Genomic DNA, 27,978 nt, shown 5'->3' with positions numbered 1-27,978 from the left:
AAATCAAAGTCTTGTAGATCAAGCTAAGAAGTCTGAATGTGTTCTAAATGAAGATTCAGGAGGGTTTTAAGCAGAGAATGAACTAATCAGACTGACAGTGCAAGATCAGTCTGTTGTGTGAACAGACTGCAGAGGGATGAGAGGGGAGGTGGGAAGAAACTGCTTCAGTTCAGGCAGGATATGACGGTGACTAGAAGGTTGGTGACAGTGGTAGCTAAAGAAGAGTAGCCATTCTGGAAATACATTTGCAAAATAGTGAGGGTCATGCGGGGACTTGTACAAATGCGGGACAATCTGTGACATCGGCGGGAAAGGACAATACAAGCCATACTGCTTCCAGAGCCTCTCCGTTCAGTTCGAATCAACCGGAAACTCACTATCATTACTGTGTGGGGGACGGTGGGAAGGGCAGGTCGATGGTAAATCACCGTGATGAGGAGGTCGCCTTGGTGCGCCACTAAGAAGAACCCCATTCTGAACGGGTAGGGACTGAGGAGGGCTGGGGTCAGGCCTTGTTCACGGTGCTGAGGCAGTTCTGGTGCTGGGGCCCCCCAGGGCCGGAGGCGGCTCTGACTGGTGAAGCGGAGCCTCAATCTTCCACGCTCGGCACAGCCCTGCCCCAGTTACCTAAACGCCCTACATCAATGACCCGGGGCGAGTGGTACGGACGTCCCACAACTGGCGTGCGCAGCTTCCCCCGGCTTCCAGAAATTCAGGCCGGAAGTAGTCCGTCGCATTAGCAGTCCCCTTCTCGACGTTGAAAGCAATTCAAAGACCCGCCCCTCAGTTGGGGCTGGGCTGTCGCGCTTGCGCGAGGAGGGTGGGGGGTTTGCACGCAGTCACGCGCCGCGGCCGCTTCCGGTGCGCCGCGAGGGCCGCCGGGACGGGTCTCCCAGGCGATTCGAGGTTACTGTTGCTGCTACTGCTGCTATTACCACTGCTGCTGCCGGTGCCGGTGCTGCTGCTGCCTAGCTAGTGCCGCGGCGACGCCCGTGTTTCAGCTGTCTTCCTCGGGCTCCCCGGGGCTTGACCCCCGGGGCCCTTGGCAGGCGTCCGTGAAGAGCCTACGGAGTGAACCTGTGCTCCCACACCCACCCTTCAAGACCTCTTATCCCGACTCTGAACAGCAGGAGCGAAAGGGGCTGTCGCGACTCCGCGCCGTGTGTCGCCGGGCGGGGCCGCGGGGCCGGGGCTCCTCCAGTCCCCGGGATGCGCGCGCGAGCCCTCGCCTCCACTTCCTTGTTGCCACTGTCACGACTGGAGCCGCCTCTCGCCGACAGCGGGGAGCGCGAGTGCGCGGGCCGGCCCGCTGGTCGAGCCCCCGGGCCCGGTGCCTCCGGGAATGTGAGCCGCGCGGCTTGCACGCTCCTTCGGGTAAGTCCCGCCCTCGAGCGCCTGGCTGTGCTGCTTAGCGACTTGCTTGCTGGGCGACCTGGAGCTGGTTGCTGTGGCTCTCTGAGCCCTGCTGCCTTCTACAAAGTAAAAGCTGTGAGCCTTAGTCTCCTCCAGCGTTTGGTACCTTAGGGACATCTGAGACCAAGGAACTAGCCCAGAGTCAAACTGTGGCCCATAGCTAAGCCGTCAAAGCTGTCAAAGCCATTTTATGAGGTTGGAAGGAGAACCTGATGGGACTGCGAAAGTGTCTTGCAAATATCAAGCGCTGCCTGCCCTTAACTCTGCTTTGCAGATGAGAAAACAGACTCAGAGCAAGTAGATTGCTCAAGGTCACAGAGCTCTGCGGGTGCTGTTAAAATGTGTAACTTAAATTAGAATCCTGATTTTCTGCCCTTCAGAGCCCTTGGTTTTAACCTTTATATTGTCCTGCCCTCTTTTTTCTTTTTTCTTTTTTTTTTTTTGGCATTGCTGTACCAAAGTCTAGGATCTGAAAACAGTCTTGGACTCAGGCTTAAAACAGGGTGGTCTCTTACTGCCCCCCAACCTCCGAGGTGGTTGTAATGAGTAAGTTTCTTAACTCGTTTTGCTCTGGGTGCTAAAACCCTATATTCCGGTTCTTACACCTGCACTCCTGAAGTTATTGCTTCTCTCTGCGACACTCTGAAGGGCTGAGAAGTCAGTTAGTAAGGGCAAAAAACCAAATTCCCCACATAGCCTTGATTTGAACTCTAGCTTTCCTTACCCAGTGAAGGCAACTGTCCTCTAACCCAGTCAAATCGTGGGTTATGTTCTCTTCCAGGGTTGCACTATGACAGTATGGAAGGGTGTGTGTGTGCCTTGTGTGTGTAGTAATGGAAAGGAAAGAACTTAGAGATGACGCAGAACTAGAAATAACTTTGGGAATAGAAAAATGTATTCTTATCCTGGACTATATCTTTAAAATCATAGATGGACTATTTTTTGCCTACGTTTTCTAGGGAAGGGTTTTTAGCTTTCACAACATTCTCAAAGGGATTCTTGCCTCCCAGAAAGCTAGGATCCAAGGATTTGAAGCCTCTTTATCTCACTTGAGGAACAACTGAAAGTTAGGATAGGAAATAGACTTGTCAGCGATGATATGGTCAGAGGTCAGACTTGAATCCGGGTCTCCTGACTCCACATGCTGTGCCATTTTCCTCATTGTACCCTGCAAGATACCTTAACGTTTGTGTAGTCAGGTTCAAGTGAGAAGTGAGTGGGCCTTGAAATACACAGAGCAGTCCTTTGTTTACTACCACAACTCCTTCTTCCCAGAATCCTGTGTTCTCTCAACACATGGACACATTTTTAGGAGCAAGAATATTATTTTCTTCTCATAAAATTCACGGGGATTCTGGGAACCTTTCTCCATCTAAGGATTGAGTCTCATGGGTAAAACTCCAGCTTAGAATGTGACCACAATTAGCTCATTCATCTGTTGAATGCTTTCCTTTTCTGAAAAGCTGTTAGATTTTGTGTTTCTTAGGGCAGTGGCCAAGAACTAAGGTTGGTCTGTCAGATACTGTTTACACCTGTGCTGTCTAAATGCCCTAGCCATATGTGGCTCTTTAAATTAGTTACAATTAAACAAAACTAATTCAATTCCTTAATCACACCAGCCATATTTCAGGTGCTCATTAGCCGTAAGTGGCTGCCGTGTTGGAGAGCACAAAGAATAGAACATTTCCGTCATCGTGAAAGTTGATGGAACTGTGCTGGATTTACAGGGTTGCTGTGGAGAGGGGGAACAGTGTACATTTCAGCCAGAGGTTATTCATCTTTCACAATAATCCTTTTTTCTTTGTATAGCACTTTACTATTCTCAAATAGAGTTCTTGTCTGTAATATCCTTGAGCCTTGCCACTATAAATCTCTGGTAAGATGGGTGAGGCATATCTTTTTTTATACATGAGAAAATTGAACCTACAGCAGCTAAAGGACCTACCCAAAGTCACACCGGTTGGCAATGTAAAGAAATTTCTTATATTTACGCACTTACTGCATGTTTGAATGAATGAATGAGTGAATTAATGAAGCATTTTGTTGAAGGTGATGAAACATGAGGGAGGGAACTTCTGACTTCTGGCCAAATGGGTTTTTTTTTTTTTTTTTTTTTTTTTTTTACCTGTTACCATATGCAATTCTTATAATATGGGATTAAAATCTTTGAGCCAGAGGATTGCTGTGAATATCCCATGAATGACTATAAGCAAAAGGGCTGAGCTGTGTCCCTACATTTGTCTGGTCAAAGGAATCACCTGGGGCACTTGTTAAGCGGGTGTAGATTTCCACACCTTCTGAAGATTCTGACTTAGAAGACCTGAGGGGGAATCCTGAAATCTGTGTGTAATAAGTACCCACCCCCTCAAGTACTTCTTAGGACCTGCAGAGTCCGGGAAATGAGTCAGCATTGCAGCCCTGGCAGAGATAAGGGTCATGTGCAGTTCCCTTCAGGGTGGGTCCTTGAAACACGTTTGTGTTTGACTGTCTTCTAGCCATGGATGCATCATATGATGGTACTGAGGTAACTGTCGTGATGGAGGAAATTGAAGAATCCTACTGTTACACCTCCCCGGGGCCACCCAAGAAGAAGAAAAAGTATAAAATACATGGAGAAAAGGCCAAGAAACCCAGGTTAGTCAGCATGCTGTGGTAACTGGCTTTCTAAGTTTCTAAGCAGTAGCTGCCCGGAGAGCCATGCTGGGAAACACTGGAAGGCTGCATCCAGACCCACTGAGAGTGCCCTGTCAGTAGAAGTCTCCAGGTGGGCATCGGAGGTGGGGGGAGGGAGATGCGGAGCGTAAGTGGGAGATTGATGTCAGCCGTTATCGTTCTTGGCCTCATCTTGGTCATGCGTCCAGGCTATCAGAGGAAATTGTCCCATGCAAATGGTCGAAGCTGTGTACAGCAGGTCCTTGAATAGCAGTGGTTTTTTCAACATCATTTCATTGTAACATTGGTGGGACTCTTATTTATATCTATTAGCCTATGGTAAAACTGGTTTCATTATACGTGTTTTGCTGCAGTTCCAAGAACCTGTCAACAATGTTAAGGACAGACTTACTGTACAAAAGAACTATGTTCTCTATTGTTACCATTGTTAGAATTTAAATATTTAAAATACAGCATTAATGAAAATGTGAAATTATAAATAGTACCAAAGATATCTATAAAGACTATCCAAATTATAGCTCTGTTCTCCCTCTTAACTGCCAGCACTTCAGATTTCTTGCTGTGATGACCAGCTCTGGGTCACTTTGATAGTTCTCCTTGCTGCCCTCTCTCAGCCTTGGTGAGGTTCTGACCAGTGAGACGACCAGAGTCTGTGTGGAGGAGCGAAGACTGCGTGCTGACCGGCTGTGTAATCATCCCCCAGATAACCTTTCTGAGGGCAGAGTGACAGGGCACTTGTGTCTGCCTTTGCTCTTGTTGGGGTTTAAAGCCAGCCATCCCTGCCGAAAGAGTGGTCCAGGGAAGTCAACCAGACAAGCCTTTGCTTCCAGGTTTCTGAAGAGAAACCTGTGATATACCATCTGGGGGTATTATTTAAATGTTTCTTTGCTCCAGTTCCTATTTAGTTAAATGCTTTGAAATGAAAAGCTGTGTTTTGTTTCTACTTCTTTACCACTCGGTCTCTAACATCGCAGTGTTTGCTGGTTAAATAAGAGAAAACTTTAAGAAGGCATTGCTTCCTCAGGTCGGCTTACCTTCTGTACTATTATGACATCTACCTGAAAGTGCAGCAGGAGCTCCCACATCTTCCTCAGTCTGAGATCAATAAGAAGATCAGCGAAAGTTGGAGGCTTCTCAGCGTGGCTGAGAGGAGTTACTATTTGGAGAAAGCCAAGCTAGAGAAAGAAGGTTTGGATCCTGTGAGTATGTTTTTTTCCAGCTGATTTTTGCATTGGTGTACTGGTGGAGGCCTTGGGGAGACCAACCCCTCTGTTCTCCTCTTTCCCTTTCTTGGGAAAACTTTGAATTGACTCATTTTTCTCTCTTTGAGTCCCATATTGCATGGTTCAATTTTGATGCTGCCCTGTATGTACTCTTTTGCCCTTGTTGGTTGCAGCAGTACGAGGAGCTGACATTTTTCTGAGTTATCTGCAGCGAGCCTTAGATTCCTTTTCTGAACTTTAGCCTATCTCGGAGCCCCTATGTTCTTGTGCATAGTTAGTATAATTTTTTTTAATATAGTAGCTTACACAGGGGTGGGCAAAAGTGGGTTTACAGTTTGTGTGGAAAAATAAATGGTACAAGAATAAATTCCGTGCTTTGGATACTTGTGGTGATGCACTTACTTTTGCTTTCACCATATAGGCACTTCTCCTGCATCACGAGTGTTCGTGTTATAAACCGAGTGTAGTGTAATTAATTTGTGTTGTGCTGACTACTGCCAGGGGTAGCGATCAGCAGCTAGGCTCTGTGTTTAGAGATACATACAGTTGCTTTGTAAAATACCGGCCACTGGTGGTTGTGAACTGTGCTAGAAGCAGACATGCAAGATTAAAGCAGAAGATGATGGAGGAGATGGGGGCTTTGAGCTCACCGATTAAAGCAGGGGTCCTCAACCCCCAGACCGGGGACCTGTACCAGTCCGTGGCCTGTTTTAGGGCCCAGGCTGCACGGCAGGAGGTAAGCAGCAGGTGAACAAGCAAAGCTTCCCTGGAGTCACTGCCTGAGCTCCATGAAAAATTACCATGAAACCGGTCCCTGGTACTGAAAAGGTTGGGGACGGCTCGCTAGATTAAAGAATCAGCGAGGAAGCGTTGGGTTTGTGTCTCTCAGCCATTTTGGATGCCCTGAGCATGATCGACACTGCTGTACTTTTTCAAACTAAAATTCCTGTGGGAAAATAATAACCCTGGTATTGCAAGCTGAAACCTTTTAATCTTGACTCCATTTTTTTTTCAATTGAAACAATTGTGCCTTAAGTTCTTTTTTTTTTTTAGATTTTATTTATTTACTTTTAGAGAGAGGTAAAGGGAGGGAGAAAGAGAGGGAAAGAAACAATGATGTGTTTTTGCCTCTCACACACCCCCAACTGGGGTCCTAACCTGCAACCCAGCCATGTGTCCTGACTGGGAATCGAACTGGCAACCTTTTGTATCACAGGCCAGTACTCAGTCCACTGAGCCACACTAGCCAGGGCTAACTCCTTTTTTGATAAGGTAGAGGAGAGGTTCCTCAGGAATGTAACTATGTTATAGCAGAACAGGCTCTATTTTTCCCTTAGTGGAGCCTGTCTGCCACTGCCATTTGGATACTTTGTCCTTACTGGCTTGGCACTCCTCTTCCAGGAACAGCTTTGTGTTACCTGCAGTCCTAGAGAGGCCGCTGTGTACTCCCTCCTCCCCGTGATTTGTTTACAGACCGTGCGCCTGGGAAGCAGTCCCTGTGCGGGGAGAGGAGGCCTGACCTGGAGTCCCAACTGTACTACTTACAGATTTTGTGTTTTGAGAAAGTTTACCTCCTTAAACTTCAATTTCTTCATTGTCAAATGGAAATAATAACAGTATCTAACTTAATAGTGTGTTTTTAAAGTCAGGAAATACTTTCTGAACTTGAGGATCCTAGGTTAGTGTTACATTCTTTTCACTCATCCCCAATATATTTAGGCCCTGGTCAGAATACGCCCTAAATGTACATTTTTTCATGAAGTCGCCTTAGCTTCATGATCCCTTCATCCTCTTTGTAAGTCTGGAAGAAACCCATAATGTTTGAATTCTTGCTGTCTTAAGTTCCGACTTGGCCTGTTGACTTGTAATTCAGGCTTTTTGGGTTTTTTTTTATTGTACATTATAAATTCTGGTATGGCAGTCTTCTGCTTCTGTAGGATCCTAAAGTATTAGAGCCAGAAAGGAACTCATAAATAGCCGGATTCAGCTCCCTCATTTTATAGTTCCAGCAGCTAGTCCGAAAAAGGGGAACGATTTGCTCTAGACTATGCCACACCTGTGGTTCCCATTCACAGTTTCAGGTGCCAAGGTCAGTGCCCTTTGCAGAGTCTAATCCATGTTATCTGTCTTCTGTGTGAATGAGTGAGGAAACTTCATTGGCTAGAGTGTGATTCAAATGAAGATGACATTGCTGTTACAGAGGGTGACCTTATTTAAGTCTTAGGTTAAGAGAGTAGAGTCTTTCTGGTCCTTTTTGCAGGAAAAAAACAAAAGCTCAGAAGTGTATATCCGTGTGGCCTGACTCCATTTATCTTTGCTCATCTCCCCTTTCCTGGCTTCCTCACCTTCAGAACTCAAAGCTCTCTACACTGACCGCTGTGGTTCCGGACATCCCCGGTTTCCGCAAGATCCTCCCCCGCTCGGATTACATCATCATCCCCAAGAGCAGCCTGCAGGAGGATCGGGGCTGCCCTCAGCTAGAGCTGTGTGTGGCCCAGAACCAGACGTCCCCTAAAGGACCGTCTCTTGTATCCAACTCTGCCCTGGAGATGGCGCCCAGCCACCCGGGTGTGGCAGAGCAGTGCCTGGCTGTGGAGGCCCTAGCGGAGGAGGTAGGAGCCCTTGCCCAGCCGGGTGCTGTGCAGGAGATCGCCACCTCGGAGATCCTCGGCCCGGATGTGCTCCTGGAAGAGGCTTCCCTGGAGGTAGGGGAGCACCACCAACCTTACCAGACAAGCCTGGTGATCGAAGAGACCTTGGTGAACGGCTCGCCGGACCTCCCCGCTGCAGGCCTCGCTGTGCCTCAGCCCCAGGTTGGGGAGAGCCTGTCAGTGGTAACAGTCATGAGGGTAAGTGGCTTTGGTACCGATGTCTCTAACTTTCTCTAGAATTACTGAAAAGGCAGCTGGCACCATGCAGTGTGATTCTGGAGCAGTGGTAATGACGAGCGCTGCTGGCGTGGCACCTCCAGTAGGGTGGTGGTCCTCTTCAACCTTTTTGCCCCTGACCTTGATCCGAAGTTGTTCTCTTTCTCAGGCACCGTCACTGGCTCCTGTGGCCCCCCCAGCACCGCTGGGGTTTTCTTCCTATGAGGTAGTATATAATGCATTATTAGCAGGCGAATAGAAATGATATTTGAGTTGTCCATGGGTTAAAGCCAGGATCCATCAGGGTATTAATATCGGTCAGGATTTTATGTTCCCCGAAGGTTGTTTTAACGAACACAGTGGCACCTTGAACGATGTAGGAGAATTTTTAAATGGTCTTCAGGGGCACAGGGCCAGTAGGAAGAAGGAAGTTCTCTCCAGGTTGATGGGACTAATAGCTGAGGAGGAAGAGGCAGTTCTCTCTCCAGAGCTTAAGTGTCATGCCCAGTGGAGGGGAAAGAGCAGTTTCAGTGATCGCACAGCCTCATCCCCTGGGAGGAAGAAGCTGCCACCCCGCCCGCTATTGCACTCGGTAGGATGGCGTCCTCGGAGAGGACCACCATGCTGTGGCCCCTCTGTCCTGTATAGGTGAGAACAGGTACCCCTGCAGAAGAATCCCTGTCGAGCCCAATTCACTGTATTGTTTGTCGCCCGAGTGCCACTTACGATGCCGAAGCACTCCTCTGGCTGGGTGAAGGCAGGCTGACACGGCACGGAGAACGTTCGGCGGGTCGGGAGGGTCGGGTCTTGCACTGGCTGCTTCATGTGATCGTAGGAACCCTACGCCTCTTAGAACCCGAGTTTTCTTCTCTGTAAAGTGAGGATAGCACATTCCCTGTGGTAATGTTTTTTTCCTGTATTATTTTTATTTTGAGATAGTTGTAGATTCATTTTTTAAAAAATAAGCACACTGTGGTTATCGGACTTGCTCTGCTCCTCCGGTGTTCGGGGCGGCCCTCGGCGTGGTTTTCCCTCCGTCTCAGAGAACTCTCTCCTCTCGCTGTGCCCGCAGGACCCTGGTGAGAGCAGCTCCTCCACGCCGGCCACACAGTTCATCATGTTGCCTCTTCCTGCCTACTCTGTTGTGGAAAACCCCACCTCTATCAAACTGGTCAGTGTGGGGGGAATGGGTGGAGATTAGGGCTTCCTAAGAATCCTCCCCCAGGTAGCTTTCTAGACACCTTAGATCTTAGGACACGGGACTGGCAGAGTGCTCAGAGCTTATGGTCCAGGCGTTCTCAACTAGGAGAGGGGTGGGTGAGTCTGTGGGTGGAGCTCCACAGCATCCCTGGGCTCCTCAGGCTACAAACTTTCTCCTTGAGAGCATCTTCCTGGAATAGGTCCCATGGATTTATCAAATTTTCTGAAGCATACATTATTTAGAAAAACTGAGTAGCCACTGATCTAATTCAGTTCTGGTATTTTACAGATTAGGAAAAAGGCCCAGAAAATATTTTACGTGAGATAATTCACAAGCACATTGTAGTTTTAGATATTTCTTCCTCTAGTACTATTAGTTTTTTGTCATATATTTTGACTCTGTTATTAAGGATATAAACATTTAGGGTTGTTATGGCTTCTAGATAGAGTGACCCCTTTCTCATGACGAAACGGCCTTCTTTATCTCTGGCAGTATTCTCTCCTACGGAACCTACTGTGTTCCATGGCCAGCTTTCTTTTAGCAGGGTGTGTCTCTCTTATCCTCCTACTTTTAACCTATTTATATCTTTGTATTCAAAGGGGTGTTTTTGTAGGTAGAATATAGTATGCATCTTAACAGTAAGACCCACCTGACAATCTCTGCCTTTTAATTTTGGTGTTAGGACATCTTTATTTAATGTAATTATTGATGTGGTCAGGTTTAAATTTGCCGCCTTAGTATTTGTCTTCCTTTTTTCCTTTTTTTAAATGTTTTCTTTTGTATTATTTTAATATTTCATGAGTTCTTTGTATCTCCTTTATTGGCTGATTAGCTGTTAACTTTGTTTTAATTATTTTTGTGGGTCTTCAAGAGCTACATTTGTAACTTATCATGGTCTATCTTCTAAAACCGCTCTATGGATAAACAGTGTATTCTTATGTAAGAAGTGGTAGTGTCTTAAAATAGGACCTGCAGACTGATTCATGGATAAACTACTCATTTCTCCTGAGCCTTCATTCTCCTGGAAATTACTATTCTTTCCTGGTCTAGTAAGTGTGAGTCAGACTCTTCTGGCAAAGTGATACTTGAGAATGAAACATCAACCTTGAACACCAGCATTTTTTTCTAAAGTCATTTTTATAAGCTGCTATTTGGGAGTACTTCCAAGTTCCTGGTAATTTATTTATAGAGCTAACCTAGCTTAAATTTTTATTCTGCTTTCTGGGAGTATTCAGAGTGACTATTCTATATAGGGCCACTGTCTGAGAAAACATAAGAGATATTTTGTATCTCATTATTACAGTCCTTCACATACCTGTAGAATCTTTTACAATTTAGTAAGTGACACATTTTCTCATTTCTTTATTTGTTCCTAAAGATATATTAATGGTATAGGAAAAACAGATGATTTTACAGAGGAGGAAACCCAGCTAAGGCGACATTTTCCCAGGTCATTCTGTGTGTCCATGGCAAAGCTGGAATCCAAGGCCAGGTCTTTTTCCCTGGTGCCACGCCACTTTACACTCCTTCTTGGCCTGTTACCACTATCATAGTCACCTTTTCCTAGGTGTCCTGAAAGGGATAGCCAGGTGGCAGCTTACTGTTTTCTCAGTAAGGGAGGTTCTTGCTTATTGGCCAGACCAGGAAGCTGGGATGAGTAGTGGAGTACACATTCATAAATGACAGAACAGATCCAGTGGGGAAATGGTTCATTTCCAGCATTAATCTAGAAATGGATCGTGGTTAATTTCTATTTGTAACTGAAATGCAGGAACCCACTATGATCTGTTCTGTTGAGAGGGAACTCAGCAGAGGTGGTAAGAGCCACTGGCTAAATATATTCATGTGCAAATACAGTTGGACCCTGGAACAGCAAGGGGACAGGGGCACCAGCCACCTGCACAGTTGAAAACCGGGGTATAACTTAAAGAAGCCTGCCTTCTGCAGACTTGGACTGCCAACAGAATCAGAATGGCAATTAAATGCTGTTGTGTCAAAGAACCTGGTTTCTTCTGGAGTTCCCTCTCATTTTCTGGTGACCATGGTCTACTTTTATATCTGTGAACTCCAGGTTCTTTGATTTTTTACTTAAACGAATGAAGGTGAAGCACATTCTTCGGAGTAGTCAGAGCCGTGGTGTGGAGCTGGGTGTGTGGAAAGAGTCTTGGACTAAGAATCAGAGATCTGGTTTCTGGGTCAGCTCTGCCACTGAGTCAGTGCACCGCGGTTTGAGGCAAAGCGTTTAACCACCCCGAACCTCAGTCGTAGTAATGCTACTTCATGGTATTGCTGAGAGCGTTAAAGGAGATGTCGTGTGAAGTGTTCAGTACTATATAGTTAATCGCTCAATTAATAGCCGCTACTGTCATCACAAGAAAAAGTTCATAATTATGTAAGATAATGCATGTTACAGACTTATGGTTACAGTTATTTTGCAACATATACAAATATTGATCATTACGTTGGACACCTGGAACTAATATAATGTTATATGTCAGTTATATCTCATTTGTAAAATAGCTATTACTATTTTTATTCTTCTGGTGCCTAACTGTAACCTTGGACAGCTGTCTTTTCTCACTTGAATTCAGTGTGTCCATTTCTGAAAAGGGCACTAAGTGTATCATAGGCCCTCACAACTCTGACCGTTTACAGCATGAACTGCCTGGCCTTCTGCGCACTAGTACCTTCCTCGCATGCAGGAAGGTGATGCAGGTCCTCAGATCTGGGGGGGTGGACGGTGGTGTTGACTCTGACCCGCTCTCTGTTTACAGACCACCACATACACCCGCCGGGGCCATGGGACGTGCACCAGCCCAGGCTGCTCCTTCACATATGTCACCAGGCACAAACCACCCAAGTGCCCTACCTGTGGTAACTTCCTAGGAGGGAAGTGGATCCCAAAGGTAAGGTCTGTTGGCCATCGCTGCTTTGGAAGTCCACAAAGCAGGTTTCCCTTAGGAATAGATATCTTTAGCCCTGACTGGTGTGGATTGAGTGTCTGACTGCGAAGCAAGGGGTCACTGGTTCGATTCCCAGTCAGGGTACATGCCTTGGTTGCAGGCCAGGTCCCCAGTAGGGGACGTGCGAGAGACAACCACACACTGATATTTCTTTCCCTCCCTCTTCCCTTCCTTTCTGAAAATAAGTAAATAAAATCTTTAAAAAACAACTTTAAAAATTAATATTTATTTTTACTTTCTGACCATATAAGTAAGTCAGTTTCATTGTAGACTGTTTTAAAAAGAATAAAATGTTATCCATAATTTTATGCCATCTAGAGAAAAGCCATTATTAACATTTTGGTCTTCTCTGAGTCTACAAGTTCTGTGTCTTGCTTTTTTCCTTTTTTTTTTTTAAGATTTTATTTATATATTTTTAGAGAGATGGGAAGGGAGGGAGGGAGGGAAACACTGATGTGTGAGAGATACACCCGCTGGTTACCTTTGCCCACAACACTGATGTGTGAGAGATACACCCGCTGGTTACCTTTGCCCACAACCCAGCATGTTCCCTGGCTGAGAATTGAATAGGCGATCTTATGGTTCACAGGCTGGTGCTCAGTGGACTGAGCCACAACCAGCCAGGGCTATATCTTGCCTTTGTCCATTTAACATATCATGCCATTACATATTCTTCAAAAACATTATCTGTAATCGCCTTATGATTTCCCATGGATGACTAAACTGTGTTAATTTACTCACTTCCTGTTAGGGTTAAATTTTTAACAGTTCATCCTTGACACTGACTGCTTTGTGATTCAAATGTATAGCTCCATCTTCTCACTCCTTAGCTCAATGTCTTTTCTGTCTCCTAGGCTCCTATTAAAAGTGGAGGTTCTGCCCTGGCTGGTATGGCTCAGTGGATTGAGTGTGGGCCTGCGAACCAAAGGATCAAGGTTCGATTCCCAGTCAGGGCACATGCCTGGGCTGCAGGCCATTTCCCAGCAGGGGACGCACGAGAGGCAACCGTACATTGATATTTCTCTCCCTTTCTCCTTCCCTTCCCCTCTAAAGATAAATAAATAAAATCTTTTTTTTAAAAAGTGGAGGTTCTTAACCTAATAATCAAGATCTTTCATAGTCTAACTTTCTAAATATATGCCTCTGTCTCTCTAAATAATTGATGCTCAGTAAATAAATGAGCACTAGAGCTGTGCCCCTGTGAAGTTCAGTCCAACACATGTATTTTGTTACCTGTTCTGTGCTTGGTACTTACTGTGTAAATCATACGTACTTACCACATTTTTTATTTTAGCCTATGAACTATGCAGGGCCAGAAAGACCAGGGATGGTATTACAGAGTAGATGGTCTTGACAGATCAGTAGAATCTGAGTAGCTAGAAAACGAAAGAGGGCATCGCTTTTGTGAAAACGACTTAGGCTGGGATCGTGTTGGTAACACGTTTCCCTCAGCATGGCCCACATTTATTCAGAGACAGAAAGTACGACAAACTCACATAGCAGTGCGCCTAATCGGTTTCTCTGTGGCAGTCTCCACAGAGCAGCTCCGTGAGAAACTGGGGTGGTGGCTTCTGCCCTCTGGCTGAGTGTCGGAGTTCAGGGCAGGACTGGCTCCAGGAGACGGAGCAGGATGACAGTTAGGAACACGATTCTTCCTCAGTTAGCTTCCTCAGTTCAGGCTCCTGCTTCCCAAGATTCTATCTAGGTGATCTTCAGTAATCTTCTGTCATTTTGTGTCTTTATTCTTGATTCAGGTTTCCTGTCCTTTGTGATGGGAAGTTAACAGCACTACTGAAATCTTTGGGGTTGTTGCCGTGTAAAGCGGATGACACATTCAGTCCTCAGTGAGGCTTCACTTCTGTCATTCTTAGCAGCAATATAATTATCGTCTCCATTGTAGCTGTTAACAGTGGTCACTTTGAGGGGCAGGAAGGATCTAGCGCTAGTGTCTCTCAGGGGATTTTGTCGAGTTTCTTGTGCCTGTCTCTGATGGGCCTCTGTGGGTCCATTCACTTCATTCCCACCCTGATTCTTCTCCCCTAAACGTACTTCCCCAGCTGCAGTGGGGAGATTCAGTGGGGTGGTAGTCAGACCCTCCCTGACCCTCCTTCACTCCTGCACAGCAGGTCTAATCTGTTGGCCTTATTTCCTGTGCTTTTCTGTGGCAGAGTCTTACTGGCCCTGTGGCCTGGACTTCTTTCAGATTATGTTTTACTTTGGCTTTCTTTTCTTTTTTGTTTGATGTCTTTTTTCCCCACCTTTGATTGAAATAACTTTTTTTAACTTTATTTTCATAAAATATTTCACATTAGAAAATCTCACAGTGGGAAAACAATTTATTACTGAAATCTTTGTATTTGTGGACATTTCAGAACACATGAAATAAATACATTTGAGGATTAAGTCTCAGTTTAGAATTGGTAACATTTTGATAGAAGGGGCCTCTTCACTACATGGAACTTCTCTACATTCAGAAGCTCTCCAGGCTCTTTTTTCCAGAATTTAAAGATTAGTAATGTGAAATATCAGCACTCACTGACTTTAAAGATTCTCACCATCAAGGACTAGTAGCAACTGAACAAAGGAGCGGGGGGGTTTCCAACAGTAAGTGCTGCCCAACTTTCTATAGTCTTTGCTTATGAATTAGTGGTTTTCCCTTTCTCTATCATCCCAGGGCAGATGGAGAAGTTTGATCAGGGATTGACAGTAGTAAAGCAAAGCACCCTTTAAGAGTTTGATAAGTTAAAATGCAAAGGCTCATATATACTGTTCAGTTACACCGTGCGTTTTGTGGGGCGCGGGAAGACAGCCTCAGTGACTCACTGGAATGTGGACATCAGTCTCACAATTGCTTGGGTACGATTCCTCTTAGACCTTTGTGTCATAGATTAAATTCCAAAACCAGGTGATTAGAAAGGGTTTATCTCACCAGTGGACTTACATGTTATTTCCTCCTGATTGTGAGGTGTGACAGAGCAATGAGGTGTACAGTTAGTTCTCAAGGTCGGCGCTTTCACAGCATGGCCATGGCTTTGCAGATGCCCACATCACAATAGCTGAAGTGATGAAGCCCAGCAAAGGTGACAGCCGAGAGCGCCAAAAGGCCTGCCTTGCAGCTTTGCAGTGCATCCATCTGAACATAGTAACAGCTTGTCCAAGGCCCTGGTGACCACGGAAAGTGAGGACTGCAGCCAGGGAGTAGTCTATCCTAGAGGAAGGATTCAAATAAGCCACTGGGCGTAGGCCCACGAACAAAACACTGACAGCCCTCTCTTACCGCTCCAGTGGAGAGACGCAGCCTCAGAACCAGATGGCGGCTGGGCAGCAGGTGAATGTGCTGTGTCCCACACCGTCCTGGTGCGGGCTGGTCCTGGGGAAATGCCGAGATTTGTGCAGGCCTGACCGCTGGGGTCCGGAGGAGGAGGCTCAGCCTCCGTGGCACCACAGAGGACACCTGGCCTCCAGATACTTGCCGTCTCACTCCTTAAGGCTCAGCGTTGTCCAGCAACCTGGGGTGATCGAAATAACTTTTGAGCCATGGTTCTCTTTGTTAAGTCAAACTCACGACATGAAAACAATATTTGTTTTAGCTACTTGTCCCCTATCATGACTTGCTAAGTCAGATTTTTTCCCCAGAGGTTTTTGCAAGAATTGCTATGTAAAGAGTAGATTCTACAATTTCTAAATCTCATAAGAACAGAGTATAAGATGAAAAAGTAACATTTTAGCATTAATGTGCTCAGAATTTTAGAGATAAAATTGATTTGTGTATCAGCTAGTTCAACTCCAAGTCTCCAGCTGAGGAAAAATAGATTCAAGGGAAGTGACTTTTTAAGTTCACTAATTACGCCAGCACCTTTTCCACTAACCCACTTTTCAAGCATTGCTAAAATTTTTTTAGTTCTGATTTTTGAAGTGAGTGTAGTTTCTAAAAGCTCCCAATGTGTTCATGCCAGCTGGAAATGACTCACCTTTTCTCGTGTTGTTCTGGAGCTCACACTGGCTAAAATTGGCCAGAGCCCGTAGCACAGTTCCCACTGAGCTGGATGAACAAAGGATGGCAGGGAAGCCTCCGTAGCTCAGGCCTCACTCCTGTAGGCTCTCTGATAGTGGCGAGTGAGGTCTCTCTGAGTGGGCACCTGGTGGTATGTGCCTTTCATCTTGAAAGAAAGGTGACATCTGAAAAAAAAGGGTAGGCTGAGTCAAGGAAATGGGAGAGCACCAGCTAGAATGTTTTGCTCTTATCACTTCAATTATCTAGTCCTCCTGCAAAGAATTTTTGTTCTAAAATAACCTCCTTAAGTGGGCAGTGTTTGGCTCAAAGATTTCATCTCAGAGGTTTAGCTTAACTTGTGTCCTGTTTTTCTGTCGAATTTTTCCTCTTTAGTAGTCAGAAGCCCTGCGTGGCTTACTTGGAATTTTTCTGTGTTTTTACTTATCCTCATGGGCTAGTGGGTGTTAGAGTCTGAGAATGCTTTATGGAGATTTTTTTAAAGGTCAGCTGTAATAGTTTTTAACTAGAGGCAGCATGCTGCGTGGGGAGCTTTGGCAAGGTGAGGGCTCTTGGTAGTCAGTGACTGGAAGATGGTAGTGAAATTTAATGACGGCCACAGATGCTAGTGGGGCAGCAGGGCTCTGCTTCGCTTGGGTCGCCCGAAAGGCTGTCTTGCTGCTGTTGACAAACACTGAGAGGCCAGCTCTTACTTACAATGGGGAGACGAGGGTTCAGAGGAAGCTCGCCTTGGGTCACTTAAGTAATTAGGGGTGAAGCTGAGCCTAGATAGAATCCAGCTTTTATGTTTATGTCTCCTAGTTCACAGTGCCTTTCACCATACACATGAAAGAGAAAACCTTTCTGAGACCTTTCCTGGAGACAGCCATTATTAAAAATGTGTTAAGGTGTGTGCATGTATATAAGTAAAGGGTCGGGCAAAAGCAGGATTACAGTGTAAGTATGTGAAAAATGACTTATTCCTGTATTATTACTTACTGATTACTGTGTTACTTTCCATGCAAACAACCGTAAACCCACTTTGCCCCACGTTGTATACACGTGTGTATATATGTGCTGATTGGATAAAAGCTAAAGCCCTAAAGGAATTGTTTAAAGTAGGTCTATCTGAGGTAGCAGCTGGTATTTTTAGTGATTTTGAGTATTTTCTGGCACATAACTAACATGTATGAGTTAAACTAACCCAGGGAGAAGTTTGCGACAAGCGTGTCAGTCAGCTTTATGACTTACCTGAAAGAATCTGGGACAAGAGGTAGACTTTTCCCCAAGAGAATTAATTAGAAGCTTGAGTATATTCCTGTGAGATCATGACCACATTGGAATGAACTGAGTCTCGTAAAGGGACCACCAAGATAAGGAATTTAGGACACCTAGGCCCAGTGTGGCAGCATGCCAGCCTTTTTCTAGACATGTGAGAGGTAGGCTTTGAACAACCAAAGGTCAAGGTAAAAAATGCCAGAGTTTATTGGCGGAAGCCTTAAGAGGAGTGCCAATAAGAAGTTGGTGAAGAGGAGAACAGCTTTACCCTAACTCAGGCGTTGAGTCCTGTCATGGAAGGGGCCTGGAGTCAGAAGACTTAGGGTCAGACCAGTTTTCTACTTGGAACTTTATGCCTCTTCCTCTCACTGGGCCTCAGCTTCCTTCTCTGTGGCCCATACATCATTGTTATGCAGATCAAATGAGAGACTGTTTGTGAATGTGTTGTCAGTTGTAAAATGCCATGTGCACACAAGGTATTCTTGTTTTTTCTAGGAAAAGCCAGCCAAAGTCAAAGTGGAATTGGCTTCTGGTGTCTCCTCCAAAGGCTGTGTGGTTAAAAGAAATCAGCAGCCTGCCATCACCGAGCAAAACTCCTCTAAGGAAAACACCTCCAAACTGACCCTGGAGAACTCGGAAGCTGTAAGCCAGCTCTTAAGTGTAGCTCCTCCAAGAGAAGTGGGTGAGGAGAACGAATGGGAAGAAGTGGTCATCTCGGATGCCCATGTTTTGGTCAAGGAATCTCCTGAGAATCCTGGCACAGCAGTCACCAAGATGTCAATGGTCAAGAGTGGTGTGCAGCCTGAGGTCTCTCTGAGGACAGCTGAGAATGACAGTCCTAGCCCAGACAACCCACCACCTGCCGAGGGGACCAGCACCTCCAGTTCACTTCCTGCTCCTAAAAAACCTACAGGGTAAACTAATGGGTTTATATATTATAGCATTCCATTTAGAATAGCGGCTTGGGAAATGTCTCGTGTGTGTTTTGTCCTGTGTGCTTAACAGCATTCCTGAGAAGCTGCCAAGCCATTAATACCTCCTGTTTTAGAGATAGAGAGACCAAGGCCTAGAAACATGGAATGGTTTACCTTACTCCCATGGTCTGCTGTCCATGACCTGCTGTTAGCGTCTTCATACGTCTCTTCCTGTAAGTCTCACTAAAGCAGTTATCATGGTCTTGCTGGAACAGGCTGGGGCCATATTATAAGCTATTGTTCAATCCTGACATTAGATTTGGAAACAGAAGCTCTACTACAGCACCTTATAGAAAGATTCCTGTTCATGGTGGTCAGAGAATTCAGTTCTGTTTGTGACTCTGTCCCTGGCTTCCATTTGACCTTGGGCATAGTCACTTCATGCCTCTTGTCTCCTCTGAAAACTCTTGAGTATTGAAAAAATTCTTATCTTCATTGGCTGACCATACAGATTGGAAAAGATTGTGTGCCTTGCAGGTAGGAGGAGGTCCATAAGTGTGAGCTAATTTTTTCCCTCTTTCAAGGCTTAACTGATTCCCCACCTAGCTCTTTCCCAGAGGCAGTTGTGGTCTTACAACTGATGGCCCATGCTTGTTTATGTCACAGTGGGGAACAATGTTGCCTTGCAGGGGACGTTGTTGCAATATTCCAAGGTATTGTGGTTGTTATAACTGGGTTGGGGTGGAGCTTACTACTGGCACCTAGTGGGCAGAGGCCAGGAATGCTGCTACATATCCTACAAAGCCCAATACAGTCCTTGGGACAAAGGATTTTCGGACTCATAATGTTAATAATGACGATGTTTAGAAATTCTGCTTTATTACTATAATTAAAATTTTTTATTGTTGAGTAGGACACCTAATTCACGTGGTTAAAACTCAGAAGGTATAAGGAATGTAGACTGAAAGAATCTCCCTTCTGCCCCTTCTTCAGTCATCCATTTCCATTTCCCAGAAGCAGTCAGCGTTCCCCACATCCTGTTTCTAGAGCTGACTTGAAGCATATTCAGATATATGTGTCTGTACCATTATGTGTGCATGTGTTTTTTAACAGTATACTTTGGTTCCGCATCCTTGGAGAATGAAGCTGTATACTTTGGACATTCCATCTGGGCAAGTGAGCCACTTCAGCACCTGTGTGCGGAGGTCCCCGTGGTGCAGGCTCCGTGCCACGTGGGGGCTGCAGATGAAAAGCAGGCTGTTCTCTTGGGCGGCTTACCCACTCTTATGTTGGAGACTGACACACTTTAAATACATGCTCTAATTGGAAGCAGATTTGATGTTAAACTACCGACATTGCTCTCTGTAGGCAGTTTTGCATTTTCTTATCTGCATAATGACCCCAGGAAGTACATATAATTACTATCCCATTTTACATATCAGGAACTGGAGGTTGCCAGAAAAGTGAAACTGCTTGCCCAGGGCCACACAGCTGCTTAAAGGTTTTAGATGGACCCCATCTCTCTAAAGCCTAACAGTCTAACCACTACATGGTCTCTCCAGTAAAGTGCCATTTGGAGATTGTACTTTTTCTTCCCCTTGGTCCTGAATTTACCCCTTATTGGTTTTGTTTGTTTGTTTGTTTGTTTGTTTGTTTGTTTTTTCCAGACTGGACCTGCTCACCCCTGGTCCCAGAGCCCCAGAGATTAAAAGCAGAGCACGGGGCAAGCCTTCATTACTGGCCGCGGCAAGACCCATGAGAGCAATCCTCCCGGCCCCAGCCAATGTGGGCCGAGGCAGCAGTGTGGGACTGCCCAGGGCCAGGCAGGCCTTTCCCCTGAGCGGTAAGGACTGGGACAGACTGGAGGAGGGGCTGGCTGATGGGGAGGGGACAGGAGTGGGGGCTTGTGAGTAGAGATGAGAAACTTGGGGAGACTGAATGCACGTAAGTTACCAGTTTGGCCCCTGGATCTCTCAGATAAGACTTCCTCTGTGAGGACCTGTGGCCTGAAGCCGAGCACGCTGAAGCAGCTGGGCCAGTCTGTCCAACAGCCGCCCCACACTGGAGAGGTGAAGGTAAGATGCCTCCCCTTCCCTGAGGAGGAGCCGTCTGCTCTAAGCACGAGTGCTCCGTGAGTGTCCCAGAGCCACAGGCAGAAAGCAGGCCCTTGTTCTTACACTTGGTGGGCCTTGGGAGGACGTTTATATGAACCCACTGTCTTTTTCTAGTTAATTAATTTTCTTACTGTTAAAAGAAATGCGCATTTTTAAACTATTTAGAAATAATTTAAGACTTAGGAAAACAGTTGCAAGAGTAAAAATTAGCAAAAACAGTGAGCACCCATGTGCTCATGTGTGTCCTCCTCATCTATGTATGTGTATGTGTATAAAATACACATAAGGCTACCCAGCCTTTTGCTTTTTAGTGCTTTTGTGTGTGTTTCCTAGGAATAGGGGAATTCTGCTGCTGAAACATTGATGCCTTTTGTATCCCAGTTCTGTCAGTTTCAGCCAGTTATGTTCTTTATAGCATTTCCCACTTCAGTATAGAGTCCAGTCTGAAATTAGCTATTGTTTAGTTGCCATGTCTCTTTAGCCTCCTTTAACAAAAAATGAATGCATTCTTGTTCCAAAAATACAGAAAATTTATTTCTGTATTTGTGTGTGTGTGTGTGTGTGTAAACCTGGCCCTCTACATACTGGTTCAGTTTAAGAATATAGTTATCTAAGATTTCCAAGATGTCAAAATTCCATGTACTCAAGCACGTTTATTCTTAGATGCTTTTTTTTTAGTTCTTTTGCCATATGTGACTGGAATGGTTACAGTCAAAATTTCCTAAATTAGCATTGTTCCCTAGACTGCTTTTTTTTTGACCAAGACCCTCAATAGGAAACACATTTTTATATCACAGCCCAGTAAACATACACATTAAAAGTTTAATGAGGCAGTCCCTTATTGTATGCAGTCACTTTGGTATTTTCCATTTCTTTTTTCAAAGTACTCCTTTCGGCCTGTTAAATTAATTTCACGACCCCTCAGTGGATTGCGGCTTGTAGTTTGGAAGCCCTTTCAGGGACCAAATTGGAACAGGAAAACTGGTCTGCACATCCCTTGCCACGTGCACTGTGGCAGGTCATTTCCTTTGATTGACAGTCCTAAATTTACACAGCAGGAGTGAACCAGCTTTCGCTCCGAAGGCTGATCTGCTGTCCACCCGGACGCTGTGTCAGCGCCAGGCGCCCGCTTCTCCGTGGGCTCCCAGCCCTCAGGCCGCGCCCCGAACTCGGGGAAACTCCGTCTTCTCCGCGGTTTCCTCCGGTTTAAAACTGGGTGTGTGTTCAGATGAGCCCTTTTGCTAGTCTGAAACCTGTTAAGTACGTGAAGTCTTGGATTTTTGTAAATCAACTTAAATTCAGTATTACAGAATACTTTTAGAATGCCGTTATCATCTTTTTAAAAATTTTGTAAGTAATATCTACATTCTGTATAGAGTGTTTGAAATTTTATAGGTAGTGGTAAAGGGGGAAACAGTTATGACCTGCCCATGCTCAGAGCACCTTAGCGAATAATCTTCAGACGTTCTGTGCCAGCAGTGTCGTTCGGCCACGTGTCTGTGTGCGTCACTGTTACGTGCCTTTTCCCCTTGACAGTCGTCATGAATCTGATTCATGGTATTTCTAATATGCAGTGTCAGGAGCTGCACGGAAAGGTGTGGCAACCTGGGGACTGGAAAGCAGCACTGACCCTTTGGTGGCTGCTGGCTGCTGACCAGCATCCCGAGGGCCTCACCTGGAGCATGGCCGTACAAATTCCCTGGGAAGCTGTTTTGTCAATCTGTTTCTGAACACAGGACCTAAGAGTCTGAGGGTCACACACACTAAATAATTTCTTCTGATCCACAGCTACCAAATGGCTCAGCCAACAAGACGTCGCAGTTGAAAGTTGTAGAGGTCAAGCCTGACGTGTTCCCTCCATATAAGTACAGCTGCACTGTCACACTGGTAAGTGCAGCCAGGTGATGTGTTGACACAGGAGCGGTTGGATTTTGTGGTCGAGGGAGAGAGGAGTCTGCGGTGGGTGGGGAGCGGTAGTTAGGAGCGAAATAGGGTCAGGAATACATCATTGATATGACGATCTCACCACTAATATAAATGATAGCTACTGGGTGTATCAGCTAGAGTCATTTTTTTCCCTAGGAGAAATCTGTAAAGCTGAGATCGGGACATTTTTACTAGAAGTAGTTGGAGAGGAGAATCTATTCCAGCTTTAGCATTCAATAGTCTTTGGACCTTTTAGCCTCAAAGGTGTGTTTCATAGACAAGTTTGGGAAATGTTGTATTTTTCCTCCCCAAAACAGAGTCACATTTAATACTAGTTTCTTAAAAGGTTTGAGAACTACTTTATTAGTAAAGCAACATACCTTGTTTAGCCTGGTGTTTCCCACCAAGGTTTTCCCTCTTCCTTCCTTTTATTTTTAACATAACACATATTAAGAGCCCAGTAACCAAATGTGTGACTCTGGGATCATCCTTTTGAAGGGCAGGCATCATGGAACAGTGGAATAAACACCAGATGTCAAAAAAAAAGCCTAGTCCAGAAGTGGATCTGGCTCTGTGACTTTGGGCAAGGCTCTTTCCTTCTCAGTTGCTCGGTGTTTATTGTCTGTAACATGCTGCATTGGTTTGGCCAAGTGAAGCCACGTCGGGTCTTCCAGCCAGATACCCTTTGACAGGTACTCTGGCTGGGTTGAGTAAGATGCATAGATTTTGAGAGAGCAGGATGATTATATTATTTTACTTTTTAAAAGATTTTCTTTTCAGAGAGAGAGGAAAGAAGGGAGAAAGAGGGAAACGTCGATATGTGACAGAATATTGATCAGTCGCCTTTCATGTGCCCCTGACTGGGGACCTGGCTTATCACCCAGGCACACGCCCTGACTGGAAATTGAACTCAGGACCTTTTGGTTCACAGGCCAGTGCTCAATCTACTGAGCCACACCAGCCAGGTAGCAGCTAGATTTTTAGAGATTCTTATCTGATAAAGGCAGTAATTCATTTTAAACATGCACATACGTGCGCGCGTGCACACACACACACACAAAGATTTATTTGAACACCTATTCTATGCCAGGCCTCATTCTGGAGATTCAAAGTGAACAGCACTGCACAGTATGGTGGGTTAGTACCCAGTCTGGCCTGGTCCTTAAGGAGAATGTGTCTCTTATCCTGAGATCTGATCAGGTTTCTTTTTTCAAAGACTGAATTACTACCTTCTGCATGCCATACATATTCTCACAACCCCCTCCCTTTGGCTGCAGAATGCTAGATGACTACCATCTGGTGGAACCTGCCCAGGACCTTCTCTTTGGCTGATCAGACGACAGCTTGTCATAGAAGAGCAAATGCCAGAGCCTTCAATTTATAGTTCAGAAGTTAAAATTTGTGTTTAGGCAGGGCTTGAAGTCTTTAGTTCACTGCATTGTTTTGGCACTCTTCATTAGAATAGGCCTGCTTCATTCCGCCAATGGTCTGACCCCTGGGAGGCATTTGAATCCCTGACCTTTGACACTTGTTTCACAGGTGTGTGTGAAGGGCTTGCCAAAATTACACAGGCTGTATTAGGATTAAAGCGGGTAACTGCAGGGAATGGGTCTTGATTCAAGGCTCTTTGGAAGTTAATCTAAATAAGGTTTTGCATTTACCGCCTTCTTTTTTGATTCACTGATAGCTGGTTCTTGGCTCTGTCCAGGTATACTTCAACTTTTGAAGAATTGAACATTGATATTACTTTTTTAGGATTTGGGCCTGGCTACCTCAAGAGGCCGGGGAAAATGCAAGAATCCATCTTGTAGCTATGTCTACACCAACCGCCATAAACCACGGATTTGTCCCAGCTGTGGTTTCAACCTTGCCAAAGACCGAACTGAGAAAACCACCAAGGTTCTTGTGAGTTCCTTCCCCAAACACACTCCTTGGCCTTGGGTCAGGTGCTGTTAGTGAACCTGTGTTAGTGGAAATAAAAGAATTTCTTAGTATATGACAGTAGGTGGAGCACCAAAACTGGAGCCAGGTTATAGTTTCTGAACCTGGTCCAGTACCTTCTTCTGTCTGCACCTCCTTGTCATCATTGCCAGGGTGAGGGGCTGACCAGATACTGTATTTTGCCATGTATAATGTGCATTTTTTTGCCCAAATTTTTGAGGGGAAAATAAGGATGCACATTATACATGGGTATAATTATGTGCCATGGGTACAGTAATGGGCATAATAATCCCATGTATAATGCGCACAAAAATATGGGAGCGAGTGCATTTTACAAGGCACAATATAGTTCTTTGATCTCTGAGACCTTTCTGGCCCAGTGAACTGAGAGTTCGTTTACTAAAGAGAATGGCAGCATACCTTAAATTGAACTCAGAAGAGATCACATCCTGCATCTCTGAGGTCTGGTAGAGGACCTGCCTATGGTATTCTGGTGAATAGAAAATGCCAACCCCAAGACCGTGATTAGATCACTACTCACATTCCTAGCGGAACTTTTGGCTAATCACAAAGCTTTTACTTCTATCTTGGCAAGCTGCATTCTGAAGTTGGACCAAACTATTTGAATAGTAGAACACATTCGGCCTGGCTCCTTTGGGCTCATTTTTATTATTAGAAACAGGAAAAATGGGCTTTTTCAGGGGTCCTCTGAATTTTCACATGTGAGGTTTTTTAAGTGAACAGACAACGACAGCATCGTGAGGCAGTGAGTGGAATGACTCGGATGAGAGTAAGGAAAGGAATGTCAGCTGATCTGCCTGCAGGGAAAGGAAGGCCCTCCATCAGGATCCGAGGTGTAGCCTGGACACTCCAGATCTAAGCTGGATCTTGGAAATGGGCAGGATTTGGAAGGAAGGGGAAGGCATGCTGTACTCAAGGACAAGCATGAACAAAAGTGTGGAGACAGGCAGTCGATGGGTGTTCACCTGGCCCGAGGAAAGCGGGTACGGGGAGGAGGAGTACAGAAAATAGGCTTGAAAGGCACATCGGGGCTGCGTCATGGAAGATCTCATGCTAGACCGGACAGTTTCTCTTCTAGTCACGGGGGTCCCACTGAATGTCCTTGAGTCAGAGAGAGGCCCGGAAGAAGGTTACATGAAGAGGGAGACTCAGGTTTGAGAGTGGATGGGCCTGAGATGTGGACAGAGCTGCCTCAGGCTTCGAGGTTTCTTTGCGTATGGGAAGGGGCCTTTCTAGAAGATGGATCTCATCTCTGGTCCCCAGGTCTGTGCCAGTCCTTGGGGTGGTATTCTGAGGTCATCATCTTGGTGAGAAAGGGAAGTGGACCAACCTAAAGTGTGTGGGCATTGACGGCTTAGTGGAAAAAACCCTGGGACTCAGAATTGAGAGACCTGGCTGGAAGTGACCCTGACCATCAGTGAAACAAGGCAGCAAGGTAGATTAGACCTGGGCATTTTATTCTCAGGGCGTGAGCCCTGACGCAGAATCAAGCTCCAAGCCACCTGTATACCCGGACATTGTATGTGAATGGGTCCATAGCTTTTATCACGTTTTGTAGTTCTACTGGGTGCCCTCTGCTGGCAGTGAGCTCTCTTCCTGAGTTGTCCATGTGGTTAATTGCCTCTCTTCACTAGCATTAACCGCACACTGTCTTGACTCCCTCTTTTTGTTCCCTGTGAGACCATAATCTCTTTTAGGGCAGATGCGTCTGTTTCCCCTGCACCTTCTAAAGCTGGAGCTTGCATACACAGTACAGTGTGTTGGTCAGTGACTATGGGATGAATTGCATTCTGTGTGGGTAGATGCTCTGAACATTCCTTTCTCTTTTTGTAGTTGTTTGTTTGCAGCATGGAAGTGGGTGTTGGTCTCTAGATCTTGGATGATGAGGTCACTTAATTTTTCAGGTCAGGCAGGAATTGTCCAGAAACCTCTTGTCAATTGATTTCAAATCCCACCCTTAATTCTATTCTTTTGTCTTGGGCTGGCTCACTGGTAGCTGACTACCCCAAGAACCCTCTTCTTTAGACATTGCCTTGCCCTCCAATCTCTTTAATTTGAGGGGAAATAAAAGGTCATCCCGGTTTTCCACAAAATAAAACACAGGCCAGAAACCCAGGGATCTTAGCGTGCATTGCTCTTCAGAGCCTCCAGGCGGCTATACATTCCCCATGCAGTTTGTCTTCGGCAGCCGTAATTAAGATTGTAACATCTTAGGGCTGGAACAGTCCTCATTCCTTTCCATCTTTCAGCTGTGGCTCAGAGCCAAAAGAGAGTATTCCTGCCAACTTATCTCACAGCCCATGGTTCAATATAGTAACGACAGGGAACACACAGCCTCCCAGAGCAACTCAATTCTAGTGTCACTCAGCTCTTCATTCTGTCTTCCAGCGGCATGTATTGAATGCCTGCTGTGGGTCAGGCTGTTGGAGATACAAAGATGAGTAGGACATGCCCCTTCCCTTGAGGAGCTTACAGTCTAGCGGTGGAGAGAAAGACAAGTCACCGAACTCTTAGAGACAGCAAGACAAGAGTTGTGATAGGATGCAGAGTTGATAGAAAGCCTCTTGTTATTAAGCATACAACTTCTACAATGCAATGTGTATGTCCAGTAACTGTGAATTGGCATCGTTCGAGTGCACCAGCCTCATGCCAGCGTCGGGACTTAGTAAATAAGCAGAGACCCTATACTCACTGTGGAGGGAGGGACAGTGGTTTACCAACTGTGAGTCAACGAATTCTACAGTAAAGGAATGGACTCCAGGAGCACAAAGAAGGGAGTAATTTGGGCTGCATTTGCACAAGGGGCCACCATTGAAAAGGGACCCACCTGAGACTCAGGACCTATTTTTAATGAGAATTTCAGAACCTTGTTCCTGGAAGCCTTTGGCTAGTATAGTATATAAAGTCCCCATTTCCTAGAATCCACAAAGCATTAAAGATAAATACTTTAATTAGTATAGGTATTTATTTATATATCAAAACCCCCATTCAATAGAGTTTTCATTGCAACCCAGGCACTATGCGAAGTTTTTTACTTAAAATATCTTGTTTGCTTTGTACAACTATTCTAGGAGATGACTAGTATTTTGATCCTCCATTTCATAGGCAAGGAAGTTGAGGCTCAGAAAGATTAAGTAAATTGCTTTGGGTCACACATGTACAGTTGTTAAGTGGCATATCTAGACCTGAAATCCAGGTCTGTTACCCTCTAAATCCCCTACCTGGTGAATGGGAGCTGACACTTGAATCCATTACTAAGAGGTGTGTATAGTCCTCTCAGTTAATTAATAGAGAAACTTAGTGCCTTAGGGAGAAAGCACCTGTCAAAGTCACAAAGTGAGTGACTTGTTGGCTGAGCTAGTTAGGAACCTAGGTTTCCTACCTCTCAGGCCCATCCCTCTGTGACTCACAGCCTCTCATGGTACACCCCGAGGTGGCTTTTCATGTCCTGGG

The 27,978-nt window shown here is 45.5% G+C and overlaps 1 protein-coding gene across 1 annotated transcript in view; it reads left to right on the top strand.

The window, feature by feature from the left end:
* Positions 1-860: 860 nt before the first annotated feature.
* Positions 861-27,978, top strand: part of HMGXB3 (HMG-box containing 3) — a 43,824-nt gene continuing 16,706 nt past the window's right edge. The window contains exons 1-11 of the mRNA XM_037161944.2: positions 861-1,374; positions 3,909-4,047; positions 5,111-5,285; positions 7,661-8,158; positions 9,249-9,347; positions 12,152-12,283; positions 18,105-18,523; positions 20,191-20,366; positions 20,501-20,598; positions 22,426-22,524; positions 24,319-24,468. Of these exons, the coding sequence (XP_037017839.2) occupies positions 3,911-4,047; positions 5,111-5,285; positions 7,661-8,158; positions 9,249-9,347; positions 12,152-12,283; positions 18,105-18,523; positions 20,191-20,366; positions 20,501-20,598; positions 22,426-22,524; positions 24,319-24,468 (1,983 nt within the window). The 5' untranslated portion in view covers positions 861-1,374; positions 3,909-3,910. The remainder of the gene's footprint in view (positions 1,375-3,908; positions 4,048-5,110; positions 5,286-7,660; positions 8,159-9,248; positions 9,348-12,151; positions 12,284-18,104; positions 18,524-20,190; positions 20,367-20,500; positions 20,599-22,425; positions 22,525-24,318; positions 24,469-27,978) is intronic.

Source organism: Artibeus jamaicensis, unplaced genomic scaffold, assembly GCF_021234435.1.
Source record: "Artibeus jamaicensis isolate MK-2021 breed Jamaican fruit bat unplaced genomic scaffold, CSHL_Jam_final contig_432, whole genome shotgun sequence".
NCBI lineage: Eukaryota > Metazoa > Chordata > Mammalia > Chiroptera > Phyllostomidae > Artibeus > Artibeus jamaicensis.
This window is presented reverse-complemented; position numbering and strand designations above follow the sequence as displayed.